We start from the raw sequence: 20,078 nt of genomic DNA on the forward strand, positions 1-20,078 counted from the left end.
AGGACTATGTGGTCTAATGGTACCCGGGATACAACATTGTAATTGAGCTAGTAGCATTCAAAAAAAGAATGGTTACCAATTTAATATAATATTTTTTTCCTTTTGTATTAATGACTTCTAATGGAAAAAAAAAATTATCCATAATTGCAGTTATAATAGTATATTTGAGTTCTTATCACTTTTGGTGCACGACTTTTGAGTTCTTATCACTTTTGGTGCACAACTTTAAATTTTTTCAATATCAGTGCCTAATTTTGTTATTTTTATCAGTTTTGGTCCTTCCAGCCAAATTGACGGTAAAATATTTATGGATTTTATATTTTAGGGGCAAAATCGTCATACCATGGAAAGATCTTCAATATTTAAACAAAAGAAAAATCATATTAAGAGGAAAAGAAGAGTTTGCCAATGGTCGAAACTATAAATCCCATAGATCTGTCTGGTTTCTGTCCGTCTTCCCCATTATTCTCATCGATCAAACCCCTATAGATATGATTTTACAGTGATTTTGTTTAGATATTGAAGATGTTTCCTTGGGATGACAATTTTACCCCTAAAAATATAAAATCCAGCAACATTTCGCTGTTAATTTGACCGAAAGGACCAAAATTGATAAAAATAACAAAGTTAGGCACCAAAATTAAAAAATTTTAAAGTTGTGCACCAAAAATGATAAAACATCAAAAGTCGTGGGACCAAAAGTGAAATTAATTCTTACAAAGAATCTTAAAAACAATATAAAGTAGGGAAAATGGCACTTTTTACCCCTGAGTTATATACTTATAGCACTTTTTCCCCCTCAATTATTTAGGTAAGCACATTAGCCCCCTCAGTTATTCTAAAAGTGGTGTTTTTTTCCCCCATGATATATTTAATTGACATTTATACCCTTAACGTAAATATTTTATTTATTTTACTTCTCCAACAAATTATTGCGTATACGTAGGGATGACCACGGTTCGGTTTGAATTGAACCGGATACTATAGCAATCGAATTAATAGTTTTCGGTTATAATTCAGATCTAGAATCCAATATTTAAATGTCAATTTATTAAAATTATGTATCAAAAAAATTGAATCTTGAACCGTGAACTGGCGGTTCTGGATCCGATTCGCGATTTTGAACCGTCTTTATTTTAAAATTTTATTTTTTATTTTAAAATAGTATAAATTCAACATTATATATTTTTTATTTTTTCAGTTCGGAACATGAACCGTCCGTTCTGGTTCACGATTTTAATAAACTCTAAATATCGGATTTCGATTCTAAATTGTAATTGGAATATTTCGGTTTGGTTGCTATAGTGTTTGTTTGGTTTGAACCAAATTATGGTCATAATTTGTTGGAGAAAAAAAATAAATTAAATATTTAGTTGAAGGGTAAATATGTCCATTTAACATTTCAGGGGGGAAAACAGCCACTTCAATAATTTAGGGGGCAAAAATGCTATAGGTATATAACTCAGGGGGAAAAAGTGTCATTTTCCCTATAAAGTATATTCCAACATGTTGGATATGAATATATATATATATATATATATATATATATATATATATATATATATATATATATATATACTAGCATTTTGTACGCGCGATACGCGAAAATTCATGCCCAATATTAAAATATTGATAAATACAAATAATTAAAAATTATAATTTGAATTATATATACACAAATAATATATATATTTTGTACACTCACATATATAATTTATCATTCATAGAAATTTAATTAAAATATAATTAATTATTATAATAATATATAATGATTTTAATAAAATGATAATTAAAAAATAGGAAAAAGATATGATAGGTATATGTGTATGGTAAGAATGATGTGTTATCAATGTTAGAATTAAAAACTAACGGTGTTATAACGGTGTAAGGGTAGTTTTGTCTAATAACATTGAAATGTATAACATTTAAAGTAAAATGTACACACTTATTTGCATACAAAAATATGGACATAAATTAAGGATATAACCTTAATTGAGACTTAATATGTTTTTAGATATATATATATATATATATATATATATATATATATATATATATATATATATATATTTCTGAATGCAAGACTAAATTTTTTTAAACTAAGATAAATGATGTATGATAGAATTCATTTTTTTACTTTTGCCTATTGCTACAACTCTGTAATATATAATATTAAACATAAATCATTACAAGTTATTATCATAACTATTACATATTACTTTTGAAAGATAAAAATGTCAATAAATATGATTTTACGTAGCACAAAACGCTTTGATTTATATAAAAAAAAAGAAAGTTACACTTTTTATTTTTTTAAGTTATAAGGTAATTGTAGAATTCATTCATTAAGTTTCGATTATTTTGACTTTTTAATCACTTTTTCCTTTTTATTATGGTAGAATTATGCCACGATAAAGGGTTTTTTGAATTTTAATAAGAACTGAATTTTGAAGGTGATTTGAATTGGAATTCAAATTAGTTCTACGGTTATAAATATGTAAAAAAAAAAAAAAAAGATCTATTCCAATTTCCAATTATATATGGAGTAGAGTTGGTGCATTCCAGTGTGGGTCACAATCTTATTGATGAATGACAGAAGGATTCGTTTCATTGGTTCCGTCGTCATTATCGCTAAGGGGTGGCAAATGGCAATATGATTTACTTCGTATAATTATATTGGGCCCATCGTCGGCGTAAAGAAGGGGGGGGGGGGTGGAGATGATACTTTTGAATTCGTAATGGACAAAGTCAAATCCCAATTTTTTTTTTTTTTTTGAAAGTTACTGGCTCTATTACATTGTAGTATCTGTTCATATACTTTCTCAACCTACTGAAACACAAAGAACCAATAACGCCTCCACTGAGGCTCAAACTCATAATCTTCCAAATGGAAGTCCAACCCGGGTACCATTGGACCACATAGTCCTGGTAAATCAAATCAAAATTAAATACTCTCTTTAACTGCTGCAGCTCAAAGAGTCATTAATATCCCACCATCTAAGTTCGATCATGTGACCTTTCCTCAAGAACAGTCACAGAGATATCATCCGAGCACAATATGTTTGGCTACGGAATACTATGTAAAGTCTCTAGTATTATAAATATTCTATTTTAATATAAGACTATTATTCCAATCTTTCTGTTTGTGTATAGTTATCCCGTGTATACACACATAAACGGTTAACGATTATTAATGAAAATGGTTGGTTGGTGTTCTAGATTCAATTTCGCTCTTCTTCTCCTTCTCTCTTTCTCTATATTGTTTTCAATATACAATATCACATGATTCATACGAAATGACGTTGTGATTTAATGATTTACAGCAATGTCCAAGTATTGTCATTTTCTTTGAAAGATTTTTATACACTAGTTAGCATACTTGAAAAATGTTTCGAAGATGTTTTATATGGATAAATATCATTTACTTGTCACACTAACGGTTATCCAATCTCTTGAAGTAGATAAAAAACCATTTAGACTCGAAGAGAATAAAGATAATATTTTGGGACCAAAAGTTCATTATTTCATTGTTAAGTTGTTGGAACACCAATTTAGGATCAGAAGTTCCATAAACGCATCAAACCTGATATTGTATTTGTGATAAAATTGCTAGCAACATTTAGTGCTTCTCCTACAATGAAATATTGGAATAGTGTTTCACGCGTCCTCAGGTATCTTCGAGTTACAAAAGATTTTGGGTTTTATGCAAGAAATCAATATATGGTTTTCATGGGCTACTTGGGTAATGGTTATTTTATTTGATCATCATGATGTCAAGTCCAAACTAGTTATGTTTTATTTTACCCCAACTGTCCTATACGTGGACAATAAAGCTCGTGTTGCACAAATGATAAATAATATGTGATTGTACAATATTCTTTTTCATATATATATATATATATATATATATATATATATATATATATATATATATATATATATATCCCTACACTAAAACTCAAAACCTAAACCTCCCACATAGGGGAGCAATCCGATACTAGTGGACCACAAGCCACTTAGTAATGTTTTTATATTATAACATGTAGACTTTGAAGATTGTTATCTTTAGGGGGAGTGTCATTCACTTAAACCAATCATGAAAGTTGGACTTAAAAGGGCCAACAACTGTACTTTTTTTTTTTGATTGATTTTTGATCTAATTTTCTTAATTGATTTTTTTTTAATGAGTCAGTTAGTGCAACACATGAGTGCATACATATCATGTACTCTTTTTCTCATTGAATTTTTTTAATGATGCATGAGTATGATATAATAATGTCAAAAGGAGAAAAGTTGCATATAGATACTTAAATAGACGAACCCCAAAATCATGAAGATTATACACTGAAGGTTTATGATTGGTTATCCAGAAGATTAGCTCGGAAGGCTTATGGTGATACTCTTTTTTCCTTAGTTAAGTTTTTTACCACTGGGTACGGTTTTCTTGTCCTAAGGTTTTTAATGGGGCAATTCTGTATAACACATTTATTGAAATACATCATGTACTATTTTCCTCAACTAGTTTCCCTAGCAAGATTTTTAATGAGGCATGAGGCTTGATGGTGAGATAATGGCCAAGACGAAGTGCTATAAATATTTATTTTAATATGTGGCCATTATCCACTCTCTCTAATTGTGTACAATTATCTTGTGTGTCTGTGGAAGTTGGATGGATCAGATCAAATTAAAAAAAAAAATTGTGATATTTTTGTAATTATGGATAATTTTTTTAAAAAAAATGTCTTAACATTATTGTAATTATTGTTAATTTTATCGTGCAACTTTTAACATTATATTGTGCACTTTTGAACAACATAATGTGTATTTCTGAATAACTTTTTAAGATATCAACAAAAAAAATTAAATTTTAAACCTAAATTGTAAATGCTAAATCCTAAGAAATAATAAAATGAACCTCTAAATCAAATAAAACCAAAAAGCTCAGTTATAAAATCTAAATTCAAACTCTAAGTGCATTGCACTTTTGCAATATTTTGCAAAGTGCTATTTTAATACTTGTTTTCAGAATGCAAATTTTAATACTAATCATGCACTTTTTAATACCTTACTGTACATTTTTTAACAACATAATGTGCATTTTTGAAAAATCATTAGAAATACACAATATAGTGTTAGAAGTTTGCACTTTTTAAAGTGTAATGTTTAATACTAAACATGCACTTTTTAATACTTTACTATGCACTTTTTATCAGCATAATGTGTGTATTTTTGAAAAATCCTAAGAAGTGCACAATATAAAGTAAATACAAAATTCCCACAACATTTTTAACAAGAAATTTGATCTGAAAGGTCTAATTTTTCCGGATGTAAGGCTGGGATTTATATTTAGTTCTCTCCTAGGAGTGTGTTCTTATTTGATCCAACACACACATACACACATACACACACATGGTCAAGTTCTCGTGCGGACAATGCGGTCACTAACCAATAGGTATGCATAAATTGCACCATTTGGTGTGGTGCATTTTTTTTTTTTTTTTTAATGTTTGATGCGTTTTGTAGTGCTTTTTCAAACACTGTTGGATGCATTTATGCATACTTGATGGTGAATCCGCACCGACCGCATTTGAACAAGTATATATATATATATATATATATATATATATATATATATATATATATATATATAGAGTAGGGTTCTATAGAACAGTTGCTTAGGTGAGAACGTGAGAACAAATTGTGTGCATTCATCTAATATTTTTTAATGATCTAGATTAGATTAAGTGTGTGCGAACGCGAATTAAATGTGTGCAAACACACTTAATCGAGTTTGTACACATTTAATTCGCGTTCGCACACACTTAATCGAATATAGACCATTAAAAAATATTAGATAGATGCACATGATTTGTTCTCACGTTCTCACATAAGCAAGTGTTCTCATATGATCCTTAACACACACACACACACACACACACACACACACACACACACACAGAAAACCAATCTCAGCTTTACATCTGGAAAAATTAGACGGACCAAATCATATTTAAAAAAATACGGTGGCATTTTCGTAATTATTATTAGTACTAATTTTATTATGCAAATTGGAACACTAAAGTTTTTTTTTTTTTTTTGGGGGGGGGGGGGGATATGAGGGGTGGGGGGGGGGGGAGCCCTGATCAAACTTGCGATCGGACATGCCTCTTGCGGTCCTGTCTCAGGATATCTTTGATGTCGCATGGGGGTGACAGAAATTCAACCCAGTCGCAAATCTTCGCATGGCTTCCTTTGCGAGTCCGTCGGCGCATCTATTTTCCTCTCGGGGTGTGTGGTTCACCTCAATCATCCAATCCTTGCGTATCCATTCTTTGCACCAACTCACTAGGACCCCACATTGTCCTAGTGGTTTTTCATCACCAGTGAGCCAATCCACAACCCGTTTAGAGTCGCAGAACATGTAAACTTCTTTTCTTCCTTGTTCCCAGGCCCATTTCAAACGCAAGTATGCTGCCCAAAGTTCCGCTTCGGTTGCATTTGCTGTCCTAGTATGCTGCCCAAACTGGAACACTAAAGTTTAGATATGCATTGAATACAACTTGAGAACTCATTTGTCATTTGGTGATAACTAACCATGCACTCAAGTTTGTTATCATATAATACATTAATCTAACGAACTTGAGTGCACTATTTTAAATATGAAGTATACTATTATTTATAGCGAATACACTCAATTATTTATATATTATTATTTTATATGTTAGTCATTTGTATAATTTAATCATCTAAAAGTTATGTCACTGGTTGACTTATGCCTTATAGATATAAAAATTTAACATTTTTTTAAAGCAAATATATACATTATAATGTATTTAAAAGTTTCCCCTACCAAAAAAAAAAATGTATTTAAAAGTTTCAATTAAATAATCACAAACTGCTATAATGCTGCTTGTAATGTTTGCATGTTCCCAAAGCATAAAGTTATACATTTGTTTTGTCACAAATTATACAGGTGAAATGAATGCATATATTTTTAATTAAAAAAAAAGTTTTTTTTTTAAACAAATTAAAAAACAAAGTTGAAAGACACATATTTAAAATGTGACGTCTGGCCAAAAGCCCAAAACAATTAATAGTAACAGTTAGTTATCACCATCTATTCTCATAAAACTTTGACTCAAATGATATAGGTGAGATATCATCACATATTTTCTGTTACACAATCTTTTAATCTTAACTATTGAATTAAGAATAAGAAGTCAACATAAAAACTTAACTTAATTAGTTAAGTACAAATTCTAATTATTTAATTATTTTGGAAAGCTTTGACAAGCCTATTTTTTTTAATCATCGGAAGGAGGATCCAAGGGCAGACAATCGTAATGTCATGGAACTGTGTTCACCATCCATGGTGAACACTGTCTCAACAGTGTTAGTGTACTGTTATTATTATTTTTTTTCTTAATTAATCGCGTGACTTTTCTTCTTCATTTTTACATTTCGCGGTTTCACTTTAATTTGAGGTGAGCAATGATTTCGGACATTCATAAATTATGAATCTTTGCCTGCACATTCACTTTGGACCCGTGCCTACACATTCCGGTCCGAAACCATGACTGCTGCCTGCACATTCACTTTGGAACTGTGCTTACACATTCCCGTCCGAAACCATGACTGCTCCTCTGTAGTGCAAGCTTCTTCAACATTCATAAATTATGAATTTTCTGTTATGAAATTATGAATTTTCTGTTATGAGATTATGAATTTTCTGTTATGAAATTATGAATTTTCTGTTATGAGATTATGAATTTTCTGTTTTGAGATTATGAATTTTCTGTTATAGGATTATGAATTTTCTGTTATAGGATTATGAATTTTCTGTTATGAGATTATGAATTTACGTAAATTCATAATCTCATAACAGAAAATTCATAATTTAATAAATGTTTTTCTTTTATGCGATTATGAATTTTCTGTTATGAGATTATGAATTTACAGTACATTCATAATCTCATAACAGAAAATTCATAATCTGACCAAACGCGCGCCAACACCACATTCGCGATTTTTTTTTTTTTATAATGTAAAAACGGCACCGTTTGGACCCGTGTTTTCCAATGCATAATTTGCGCAGTTTATATCCCTCTCACACTAGCCCTTCTGAGATTTACCCCCACGGCCCCATGCACTAAAACTTTTTACTCAATTTAACTGCGACAAATATAAATAAATAAAAACCAACAAAGTTTACTAAATATTTTAATAATCATAATACAAGCTAAGATTGCCTTCGCATAAAAGATGTTCCGACTTTTTAAGAGTCTAAATAGAATGGGAAAACCAAACTATTAAATCCATATACCAAAAGCACAAAACCAAAATATTAAAAGAAACTTCAAGCCGCCAGAGCCACCTTCACACTGAACTATTTGAATTTCTATATATGTGAGCAGCATTCCTATTATTCCATTCCTGCATATGCCACATCAAATCATCTAATGTTGTTAGAGTTCTATACCAAAGAAAAAAAAAACACTTCATGTGCATATATACTTTCTCAATCTTTTTCGGTTCAAAGAATCAATGTCCCAGGTTATAAAAACATATTTAGAATGGTAGTGTGATGACACATCTGTTACCATTACAAATGTGTTTTCATAACCTGAGACATTGATTCTTTGAGCTGAAAAAGATTGAGAAAGTATATATAAAATAGGTGATAAGAAAAGATGTTTTTGTCATTACCTTTATCCATGATTAAGATCTGTCCCTTGGATGATTGATAGCCTTTGTAAAAGGAAGTTGAACTCCTCATCCTTGGACACCAAACTTATCCTCGCAAATTGTTTGCCAACACCAAACTTTGTTCCACTTCTAACAAGAATCTTATGTTTCTTCAACAGCTCCGCACAATCCTCCTCACCCTTAGTCGCAATCCACGCAAAAGCTGTTTTAATTTCACAACAGATCAGCTTTTTCTATCAGTTAACAGCTAATTTACCAGACATCTTTTTACAATTAGCTAATGCTATCAACTAATCAAATCCACTAACCCAATAAACTAACAACTATTTAGTATTTACCAAATACTTTCAATGTCTTACCCGGAATGTTGTCGGTCATGCCTTTGGCAAAACGGCAATACTGCATAGGGTATTTTAGGAGGGTGAAGAGATCAGCAGCCTTAACAAGCTCTCTCAGCCTGTTCCATCTTTCCTTCAAGATATTCCTGCTAAACACAAAGAAGTTCTCAATGTCGGCGGTAGTTGAGCAACTGTCAGAAACCGTTTCCAGGATCTTAGTGGCTCTGAGTTGAGAATCCTTTGACACTCCAATCGTGCTAACCTCCATAAATTTTACCATCTTCTTTGCCACTTCTTTATCCCTCACAAGTGCCCAACTACATACACAGTAGCAGTTGCATGCAAATCAGATAGAATTCAGATCAATTATGGCTCTGTTTGGTATAATTAACTTAAAGCTGAAAGCATAAAAGTGGATAGCTACTAGTATAAAAATAAGCTATTACCTAACAGAATTTATACCTTAAAAAAACTAGTTTCCCATCGTGATTTTTCCCTCCAAACTTTCTTCCATATCATGACTTTCATTCATTGAGTGCCAATGAATTGACTGACTCAATACTAATTAAAAATTAAATTTAACTACCTATCAGATGATGATGTCATATCAAGAGCGAGGGAAAGTTATTAGGAGAAATACAGGAGGGGTTTATAACATTACTTTTAACTTATTTGTAACTTAAAATAAATAAAAATGAGCCAAATAGACCCTCAAACTTTATCCAAAAAGTCAATTAAACGCTTAAACTTTCAAAAGATGCAATTGAACCCATAAACATGTTATTTTGGAGCATTGGAGCCCAAAAACCGGTTGGTGACCTATAATTGGTCGCCGATCACATTTGGAGATTTGGTCTCCTTCCCCAAATATGATCGGCGACCGTTCTCGGTCGCCAGTATTTGATGTCGGAAACTTGCTATTGTTTTGCAATTATAGGTCACCAACTAGTTTATGAGCCTTAATGCTCCAAAATAATATGTTTATGGATTTAATTGTAACATTTGAAAGTTTAAGAGTTCAATTAACTTTTTAAATAAAGTTCATGACTGTATTTGATAAATTTTCCTCTAAAATAAACTATAATAAATTCTAAAATAAGCTAGGTTTACCCGATTCTTGATCCGGCGTGGCCAGTGCACTTTGAGAAGGTGAAGAGCATAAGGTCGTGGTTAGCCGGAGAGGTGATTGGGGTGAAATGTGGCCAGTAATAAGCCAGATCATACACAACCTTTCCTTGAGGTCTATTAACCACCGGTTCTCTAATAGTCCCATCGGGGTTGTTCGGAGTGGTTACCAGCTCGATAAATGGCTCATCATCTCTCCCAAAACTCCGGGCATCTCCGCCCCATTTGAAGCACCTCGATCTCACCAAGTCGGTAACCTCAGGATATGCGGAATAGTACGGAGCGGCACAGACGACAGTGGTGGGACGATCGCCGGCGTCCGACGGCTGGGTAAGCGCGTAAAACGCCGCCTGAATAAGCTGGCTCGACCCGGTTCCCACCACGACGTAATAATGGTCGTCTTCCTCAATTGCCACATTGCCAACAATGGCGTGGAGCCTCCTGATCTCTTGTTCCAGTTTGGGCTCCATGTACCAACACAGGTTCTTGGTGTCGGAGAAGTAGCTTAGTGACTGGCTTCCGGTCAGCGTCACTGCGCTCCTCTCACTCATCTTTTCCCAGTATGCCTCGAACATTGTTGGGTCTCCGCTATAACAACAACAGTCAATGATACAACATGAGTTCTACTACATAGACTTCCAAATTTTACATCATTAATCAAACTCCCTGATACGACAAATTTAGTAGATAGAACATTTTTATCTTGTAGGTTCCAAATTAATGAGTATAGTATTTTCCTATACATATAACAATTAATTATTACTGGTTGTTCGTTTGGAAAGAAGGAATTATGGATGAAATGAACTGTAATTTTATGGGAAATGAATAAATTCATATCGTTTGGTAGACATGAATAGAATTGTTGGGTATTGATAAGGAAAAATTAAATAAAAACTAAAATACCTTTATGTAACAATAATAATAAGGGCAAAGTAGTCCTTTAATGTGGAATTCCAATTCTGGAGAGACCAAAATTGTATTTCTCTCAAACCAAATAATGAAATTATAAATTCCATGAAATTAGGTAAAAATGAAATTACAATTCCATCCTACCAAATGCTTCATTAGAAATGATGGGGTTATATTTGTGATTTTCCATTTCAAGCACATAATCAATATGTCTAATCATTTCTATATTTAATCGTTCAAAAGCAAGCTTGACAATTTTTATTTTTATTTTTTTAAATTATGTTAATCATATGAAAGTTATTCTTCCCAATCATATGAAAGTTATGTCACAGTTGACTCCTGCCCTATATAAAAAGTTAGTGATCTTTTAATAGAGACAACTTTTTTTTAAGCAAATAAATATACAATATAATTTAATTACAATTTTCAATTAATTAATGAGAAAACTGCTATATATAATGCTGCTTGTAAAACGTATTCGTGTTACCGAAGCATAAAGTCATACCTTAGTTTTCTCACATATTATACAGGTGAATGAATGATATTTTTTTTAATAAAATAAAATAAAATAAAAGTCAAACGTTACATCTTTAAAATGTAACGTTTGACTAAAAGTCAAAAACAATTAATACTATCAATTATATATTCATAAATGAATAATAACATCAATCACCTCGATCTGGACAAATCTTATTGTCATGATTTCCACCTCTATCATTTGAGTTAAAGTTTTATAGCAAATTATTTCGTGGACTCGAGTCCATGGTATAACAAATTAAGTTTTTTTTTTTTTTTTTTTTTTTTTTTTTTTTTTTTTTTTTGAGAAACAAATTAAGTTTTATAACCCAACATGGTAGTTCAAGTGGCAAATGAGCTCTCTTTGTGGGGGAGAATTTCAGGATAACCTGGGTTCGATCCCACAAGGGAATCAGTGACGATTCCCTTTGGGCCAGCTTCTGTGCCTCTCGGAGCAAACCGGGTGGACCTGGACTGTTAAACGGACAGAGAAAGACTCGGACCACATTGTGGTTTACACCAAAAAAAACAAACTACGTTTTATTTATTTATTTATTTTGGTGAAAACAAACTAAGTTTTATGACAATGTTTATAATTGTACATTATTCGAATTATTTCAACTAAAATAAAAAATTCAATTTGAATTTTATAATAATAGTATATTAATTTAAAAAATATTTTCAGTCAAATTTAATATTTTGTTAGTGTTTTGTATTATTTTTTGTTGGATGGTATAAAAAATAATAATATTAAAATAATAAAAAAATTTAAAAAAAATTTAAATCAATTTTTTGGGTCCACCCACGTTCCAAACCAATCCGAATTCAACAATATCTAATATTTGAAATAAAATTCAAATCTCACTCCAATGAAACAAACCCCACTTCTTTGGGTGTAAAACGAGAAAATTCTTAGCCCTAGCCTCCAGAAGAGATAAGAGCAAGACTTAATCACGATTTTAGTCATTCAATTATTTCTTAACTTTTAATGTAGTCTCTAATTTTTAATTTCAATCAATTTGATTATCGAATTATCTAAAATTTTGTTCATTAAATCTTTTTAGAGACTAAATAAAGGACTAAAATATTAATTTCGTAATTTACCTATCATATAAAAATGAGAATAATTTAGAGAATGAAGAGCTTACTGATCAAGATTGATAACCACATCCACAGTGCTTTCACCGATGCCATTTTTTATGTTGTCAGGAGCAGAATTGTTAGAAGAAACCTCGGACTGATTGATCGCAGAAGTTTGAACTGTCACACCCATTTTCTCCCTGTTTTGTCCAGAAACAAATTTGGTTTTTTTAATCTGTTAATAATGTCTTCTAAACCTCTCCTTTGTGTATATATATTGAGTAGGAAAAAGATAAATGCGTTTAATTGTGATCATCGTTTAATATACCAGAGAGGCACATATGGTAAAAACTAAATCTATCAATTGACAATAATTAAATACTTAAGGAATATCTATAGGAATACCATGAATATATGCAAATAATACAGGAAATTTTATATTGATAAATCATAAATATTCTCACCTGTTTTGTCAAGATCTCTCCAACACCCAAAGTGAAATAATTTTTTTATTTTAATCTATGCCTCTCCTTTATATTGAGTGGAAAGAGATAAATGCATTTAATTGTGATCATTATTTAACTGGGAAGAGTCATGTTATTTTTTCAGTGAAGTTAATTAACACCATTAATATTTTGTTTCTTATTATATATATTTTAAAAATTTTAAACGTGATCCAATCAAAATATATAGAATTCGAGTTATATTGAACCATTAAAAATGATATTTACTTTTTTACCTAACATTTTCCCTATTCCCACAAATTCTAATGGCAATTGGACTTTGCTTGATACAAAACCTCTCAAGATATTTTTGCTTGATAAATGATAACACATAAAATACACACTTGTGCATATTATTGCTTAAACATTCGCTTTTCTTAGTTACTCTTAGCACTAAAATGGTTTAATTTTTTTATTTTTTTTAAATTTTAATTGATCAATGATCGAATCAAACTATAATTTACAAAAATACAAAATTTACTTTAGTTCTATAATTTTTCGTTCTCCTGTTCCTTTTTCAAAATTTTAAATGTTTTAGTATTTATAATTATAGAATTATACGTTCATAATTTTTGAACTATATATTCATAATTATGAACAATTTTGGAACCGTGTACACCTTGCAAGGTGGACACTGTTCCACAACATAATTTTCCTATTATATTTGGCCATCATTAATTTAAATTGTTTGGCATGAAAGACAAAATACTAACTTGTATTTAGAAATGATTCTTTAAATCCCTTTCTAAATAGGACTATCTTTACTTGTTTTCTGGATTGAATTTATGACTCTTTTTCCCATTGTATTTATGACTATAATGCTGCCCTATACCTATAAATAGGGCATAACCATAGCAACTTTAATTATGATTCAATAAAACCCCTAAGCTTTTCTTTACATTTGTGTAAAAAACTTTGTTGCTAATTATGGACTCAATTAGTGGCTAGTTCGTGGACTCGACTAGCAAATTGATTCGTGAACTCGTTCTTGAATCGAAGGAAACTAGATCCGACTCTAGTTGATTGAAGATTGCATCATCGAGGTACTTGAAACTACAACGAGATTCTTTTAAGTCTTTGAGGATCCAGGACTAAAGGTTTCACGTGTGGTATAAGCTACTTTGATCCATCTCTATCCTTTCACTAAAAGCTATGTTGGGACAATACTCTATTTTATTTGAACCTAAAACTAGGTTCATATCAATCCTCATTATTTTTTTAATAATTTGCTAAAATTACAATTTATTGCATTTGTTTATAAACTTTAATTTTTTTTTTTAAATAATACTAATATATAAAAAATTAAATAATAACTAAATATACATAATAACAGCACATAAATTTTAATAAGCTGTTACATTGTGGGGCATTAGAATTGAAGAGTTGTCAGAGGAATCGATTCCATCACATTCTCTATTTGTGTGCTAGTCTTTTTAGGTTGTTCATTGATTAAATCTATAGGTAGAGTTATTTTGTTTCTAGTGGGTCAATTTATATTACTCAAATTTTGCTACTTATTACTTATATATACGTATATTTTAAATTTTTTTAAAATTGACCCTATCAAAATGTATATAATGGGAGTCAACATGCAAATAGAAAAATTGTAACTCTTTTAACATAATTTATAAAAACTGAGGATTATATTGAGGAACCAATAAAAATCTTATTGATTTAACTAGTAGTGTAGTATTTTTAATATTGTACTGTGGGTTCAATGAAATAAATGCCTTAGTGAAAGAGTTTCCAAATGTCACATGGAATAATTTTAATAATATAATTATATTTGAATTTTTCATTGTTGTGGCACTAGTGTACAAACATTTGAGAACTTATAGACCCGTTGTGACACATCTCGCAATTTATCTTCTATAGGACCTTAAGTTTAGAGTTCAAACTTCATAATATAATTATTTTACTTCTTAAAATTTGCGTGCCTTATATTATTGTTTTAATAATTATATAAAAGTACAAAGAAAATAAAATAGCAATTACGAATTATCTATATTTGTATATCATTATATAAACTAAACTTTTATCTTAATTTTAAATTATTACTAAATATTAAAGTTTCAAATATTGAAGGATTGTTTGATTACTTTTATTAAAGCGATGTATTTGAAAGTGTTGATAAAGAAATTTAGATAACATTTTTCAAAATATTGAAATGCATCATACACAATGGTAAATTGAAGGAGAATAAAATTAAATTAGTACATTGATATCAATCAATTTGAATGTTCGCTCCGCCATTGTAATTTAATATATCGGCCCATATGGTAAAAACTAATCTATCGATAATATTTAAATACTAAAGAAAATTTACAAGAATACCATGAAATACACAAATAATAAAGGAAATATTATATTAATAAATCATAAATATTCTCTTTTGAGTTTTGATTCATAGTATCCAACATTATATTCTTACTATTAGAAGTTTCCTAAATAATAATAATGTATGACACCATTTAAACATATAATGTATATAAATTATAAAATGAAAATAATGATCGTTTTGTAGTAAATTGAAAAGGAACAATGTAAGACACAATTTATTCAATAACCACTTACCCTATTATACTATGGTTCCTCAGAATTTACAAATATGCTAATCCTTTGGCTCCTTAAGCAATGTTAGGTCTCACTTGAGCATTCCAATAAACACTTCTTGTTGGTAAAAAAATAAATACGTTACAAGTCAAATAGTCAATTAGATTTTAAAAATCGAATCCAACAATACATAAGGTGACAAGGTTATATCAACAAACCACTAGTTACGTGAATTTTAGAGAATAATACTAATAATTGCTCGTTACTTTTTAGAGTTATATCAATAGACCCTAATTAACTTTTAAATAGATTTTATGAACTTAGAAAATCCAACAATCACACAATACAAAAACAATCAATATAGCATCTAAAAGTGACTAAGTAGATGGAGCATGATTCTCATTTTAGAATGTTACGAGTTTGATATTTGTAACATCATTTTGTTCGAGTGCGTCACCCGGGGGCTTCCTAATGCAATTTACCTCTCATGTATAGTTTGTGAATTATTAAACAAGATTGTAGTTTACAAAAAGCACACCCTTAGAATCATAGAGGATGTTTGGTAGCCAGGAAATTCACACTTTCCTTGGAATTTAAAATGTGTAAAAATTAGACTCACATTTAGTACAATCTTTGACTTAGGAAAGTTCAGGTCAATGAGAACAATGTACCAAACACGTTAATTAATTTTCCTAGTAAAGTTACGTTATTCCCATCAAATACATTATGGAAATGTTTTTTTCAAGAAGTTTATTGATGGAAAAGTATCAAATCCCCTCTTAGGTAGTCGCTATGGATTTCTTAAAAAAAAAAAGAGAAAGAAACAATCAATATAACAATTAAATATACGTTATGAATATGCTATCAAATCCTTTAGAACTGTTTGGAGTATAATTGTTGGGTTAATTGAGTTAATTAACCTAAATAATCTATTTATTGGTGATGGTGCCATGAGACCTCGGGGCTTATTTTATTGGAGAAGTCTTGGTCCAAGAGTGAGATGTTCAAGGAAGCCTGAAGCAAAATAAACTAAATAGGTGTAGCCAAAATGGTTCAAACCCTCAACCTCACTTATCTACACAACTCTTGTGTACTAGAGGGTGGGAAGCTCCACTTATGCATGAGAAGTGTACTGGTAGCAAAGTACTGGGGGGGGGGGGGTGGGGGACATGAGTGACCAAGAATAAAGACTAGTGATGTCGTACACTTGTTAAGCATCCGGAAGGTCTTCAACACTATATAAGGCACCCTTGCCTCCCCTTAAAAGGCATCCTTTGGTTCACAAAATCTTCCCTAGTCTAGTGGCTTGTGGTATTAACCTTCAACCCATACACCAGGGTTCGATTCCTAGTAGGAGTAACAACAATATTATTAATTTTAATCAACTATTTGGGCTATAGCTTGTATTATTTATTTATTATTTGGACTGTCGTTTTGGGCCAGTATCTAGGGATGTGTACATACCATTTTAGGCTTAGCGCCCCGAGCAATAATACTACATTTTCCTACCCACCGTTATGCACTTCCTTATTTATTTATTTATTATATATTTGGACTGCCGTTTTGAGCCAGTATCTCAGACTTTGTACATACCATTTTAGGCTTAGCGTCCCAAGCAATAATACTACATTTTCCTACCCACTATTCTACACTTCCATACTCGATTGATGGTGGAGCCGGTGTTGATAAAACCATCAATTGGGTTAATTAATTTAAGTTAATTATTCATTTTTTCGGCATTTTTTTTTTTTGTTAGAGACCTTTTGGTAGTCAAGAAAGTTCTAAGTCTCATGGGAATTTAAAAAGGTGAAAAAATGATTCCCACCTTTGGTGCAATCTTTGACTTAGGAAAGTCCAGGTTAACTAGGAATAAAATTCTAGGCTAAAGTGTCATCCCGCACAAACTATATTGGATTCTTCATGCCGCACCATCAACTTTTATAAGTGCTATTTCAATTCACAAACCATGACATGTCACAAGTTATTAGTTGATGTGGACTTCTTTTTAAGTCAACCCTATAGATTCGTTGACTGACAGGTCTACCGTGATGGGATGTTCTTGGGCATATTAGGGGAAGTATTTTTTATGTTGTAGACTGATCGAGTTCGCTGTGTACTCGATGGCCTTGAATTGGGAATGGTACTCCAGCCAACTTTGCTTTGATCAGATATATTTGCAAAGCACGTGCTACAGTAACATGCTCCTGTTCTTCAATTTTGCCCTTATCTAGACTTAAATTCTCCTACTACTATTCCACTGGATAGACAAAAAGGAGCATGTCAGAGTGTAATAAATGCCTCAGAACATCAACCTCTAACCCAGTACATAAAAACTTTAAAAGGGGAAAAATAAACATAGTGTGAATTATATTGGTATGTGCATATTGAGAGGGAAATATGCCAAATAGATAATCTCCAAAAAGAATTTAGGTTATACACCTTTTTATTTTCATGTATATAAGTAGATAATTCCCATCAAATAAGATTATTTCGTGACTTCCAAATGCACCAGCACGTTGATATGCATTTTAGCTTGATGTCCAGAGAGCTTTGCTTCATTACATGCATCTGAGAGCCAGAAGGTTTCAAAATGAGTGGTGGTGATCAGCCCAGAGGTGTCCAGAAGCTCAGGCCAAATACTTTTTACTGAACTACATTCCTGAAATAGATGAATTGTAGTTTCTGGATGCATACCGCATAACGGCATGCTGAGTTCTTATAAATTAAATTTTAAATAAAATAGTGTGTGTGTGTGTGTGTGTGTTTTTTTATTTTATTATTAAAGTTTGACTCAAACCAGCGGGAGGAGTTGCAGTATAATGGAGAGGGGTTAAGTTGTTGTTTTTAACTTTTTATGATGGTTTCAGGTTGTGCACTCTTCCGGGCGGCACTCCTGTGAGTAGAATAACAGTTTACGTTAATGGAGCTAAGTTGTTAAACGATCGGGCGCTGCACGACTACGAACTCTCCTATCACTCCGAAGTGGATGGGAGCTTTAAGCCATTGCCAGATGACCTCATTCGGATCCTCCGAGAACACGAACAATTCGAAGAAGCTTCGTATAATGGTGTTGTCGCAATGTGAGAGAAAGAAGTTTCGGTGGAGGTGAACCCGTCGGAAAACGTAACGTAGGGGAGTTGGAAAGAGCTTGAGAGATAGAAGGAGCAGCTTGAGAGATTGAAGGAGCTCCGGGACGATGGGCAAGGTATTAGAAGAGAGAAAAAAAAAGTCCATGTCAACATAGATTACCTGCAACTTGGAGGTAACCTGTAAAAAATTCTAGAAAAAAATTTAATGGTTTGTGGATCCAAATAGCACTTATAAAAATTTAGGGTGCGGCATTAAGAATCCAATATAGTTTATGGACACTTTACCCAAAATTCTATGATATCAAAGAAAGTAAATCTCACATGGGTGACTGAGAATCTACCATATTTGTTCAATTACATATTTATCATTTTTTGAGATACGTTAAAAATCTCTTATCACTAGTACATATAATCAGTCATTTGCATCCGAGGTAATGTACAATATGCGTCCGAAGTAGGTTGGACGCTTATGCCGGAGAAGCAGATTGTATGAATAATTTGGAGAAAATTACCGATTTGGTCCCTCGACTATGAGGATTTCACCAATTTGGTCCTCGACTACCAAAATTACTCAATTTGGTCCTCGACTATGACATTTTTACCTGATTTGGTCCTAAGCGTTATTTACAAGTCAAACCTAAAGGGAAATTTTGAGGTTTAAAAAAAGTATCTTCCTTCTTCTTCCCTAAATCTAAGTCGTTTGTTTTATATAGATAGGTTATTTGTTTTCGATAGCAGTCGCAGCTTCAATATGCAGCCAAAGTGTCATGAATCATCTTCATCCAGCTATAATAATCGAATGATGTTCAAAAATTTGCTGTCTTGTGCCAACATCATTTTCATCCAGCTATAAGCATCTCCATTTTCGAACATCATTCGATTCTTATAGCTGGATGAAGATGATTCACTGCACTTTGGTTGCATATTGAAGCTGCGATTGCTATCGAAAACAAATAACCTATCTATATAAAACAAACGACTTAGATTTAGGGAATAAGAAGGAAGATACTTTTTTTAAATCCCAAAATTGCCTTTTAGGTTTGACATGCAAATAAGACTTAGGACCAAATCAGGTAAAAATGTCATAGTCGAGGACCAAATTGAGTAATTTTGGTAGTCGAGGATCAAATTGGTGAAATCCTCATAGTCGAGGGACCAAATCGGTAATTTTCTCGAATAATTTGTGTTCAAGGTAATCTCGGGCGCATAATGTAATTTGTTTTTTAAAACACTATATGCGCCCAAAGTACACAAACTTC

General features: G+C 31.6%; 1 protein-coding gene across 1 annotated transcript; it reads right to left on the reverse strand.

Annotated features, from left to right (window-relative positions):
* Positions 1–8,254: 8,254 nt before the first annotated feature.
* On the reverse strand, positions 8,255–12,874 carry LOC109190275 (L-tryptophan--pyruvate aminotransferase 1-like). Its single transcript, XM_019340750.1, has 5 exons — positions 12,743–12,874; positions 10,155–10,757; positions 9,066–9,361; positions 8,707–8,908; positions 8,255–8,433 (listed from the first exon to the last, which is right to left on the reverse strand). Exons 1-4 carry the CDS (start codon positions 12,865–12,867, stop codon positions 8,709–8,711), a joined length of 1,224 nt encoding a protein of 407 aa, XP_019196295.1. The 5' UTR covers positions 12,868–12,874; the 3' UTR covers positions 8,255–8,433; positions 8,707–8,708.
* Positions 12,875–20,078: the final 7,204 nt, after the last annotated feature.

The sequence above is a fragment of the Ipomoea nil genome, unplaced genomic scaffold (genome assembly GCF_001879475.1).
Source record: "Ipomoea nil cultivar Tokyo-kokei standard unplaced genomic scaffold, Asagao_1.1 scaffold1576, whole genome shotgun sequence".
Lineage (NCBI taxonomy): Eukaryota > Viridiplantae > Streptophyta > Magnoliopsida > Solanales > Convolvulaceae > Ipomoea > Ipomoea nil.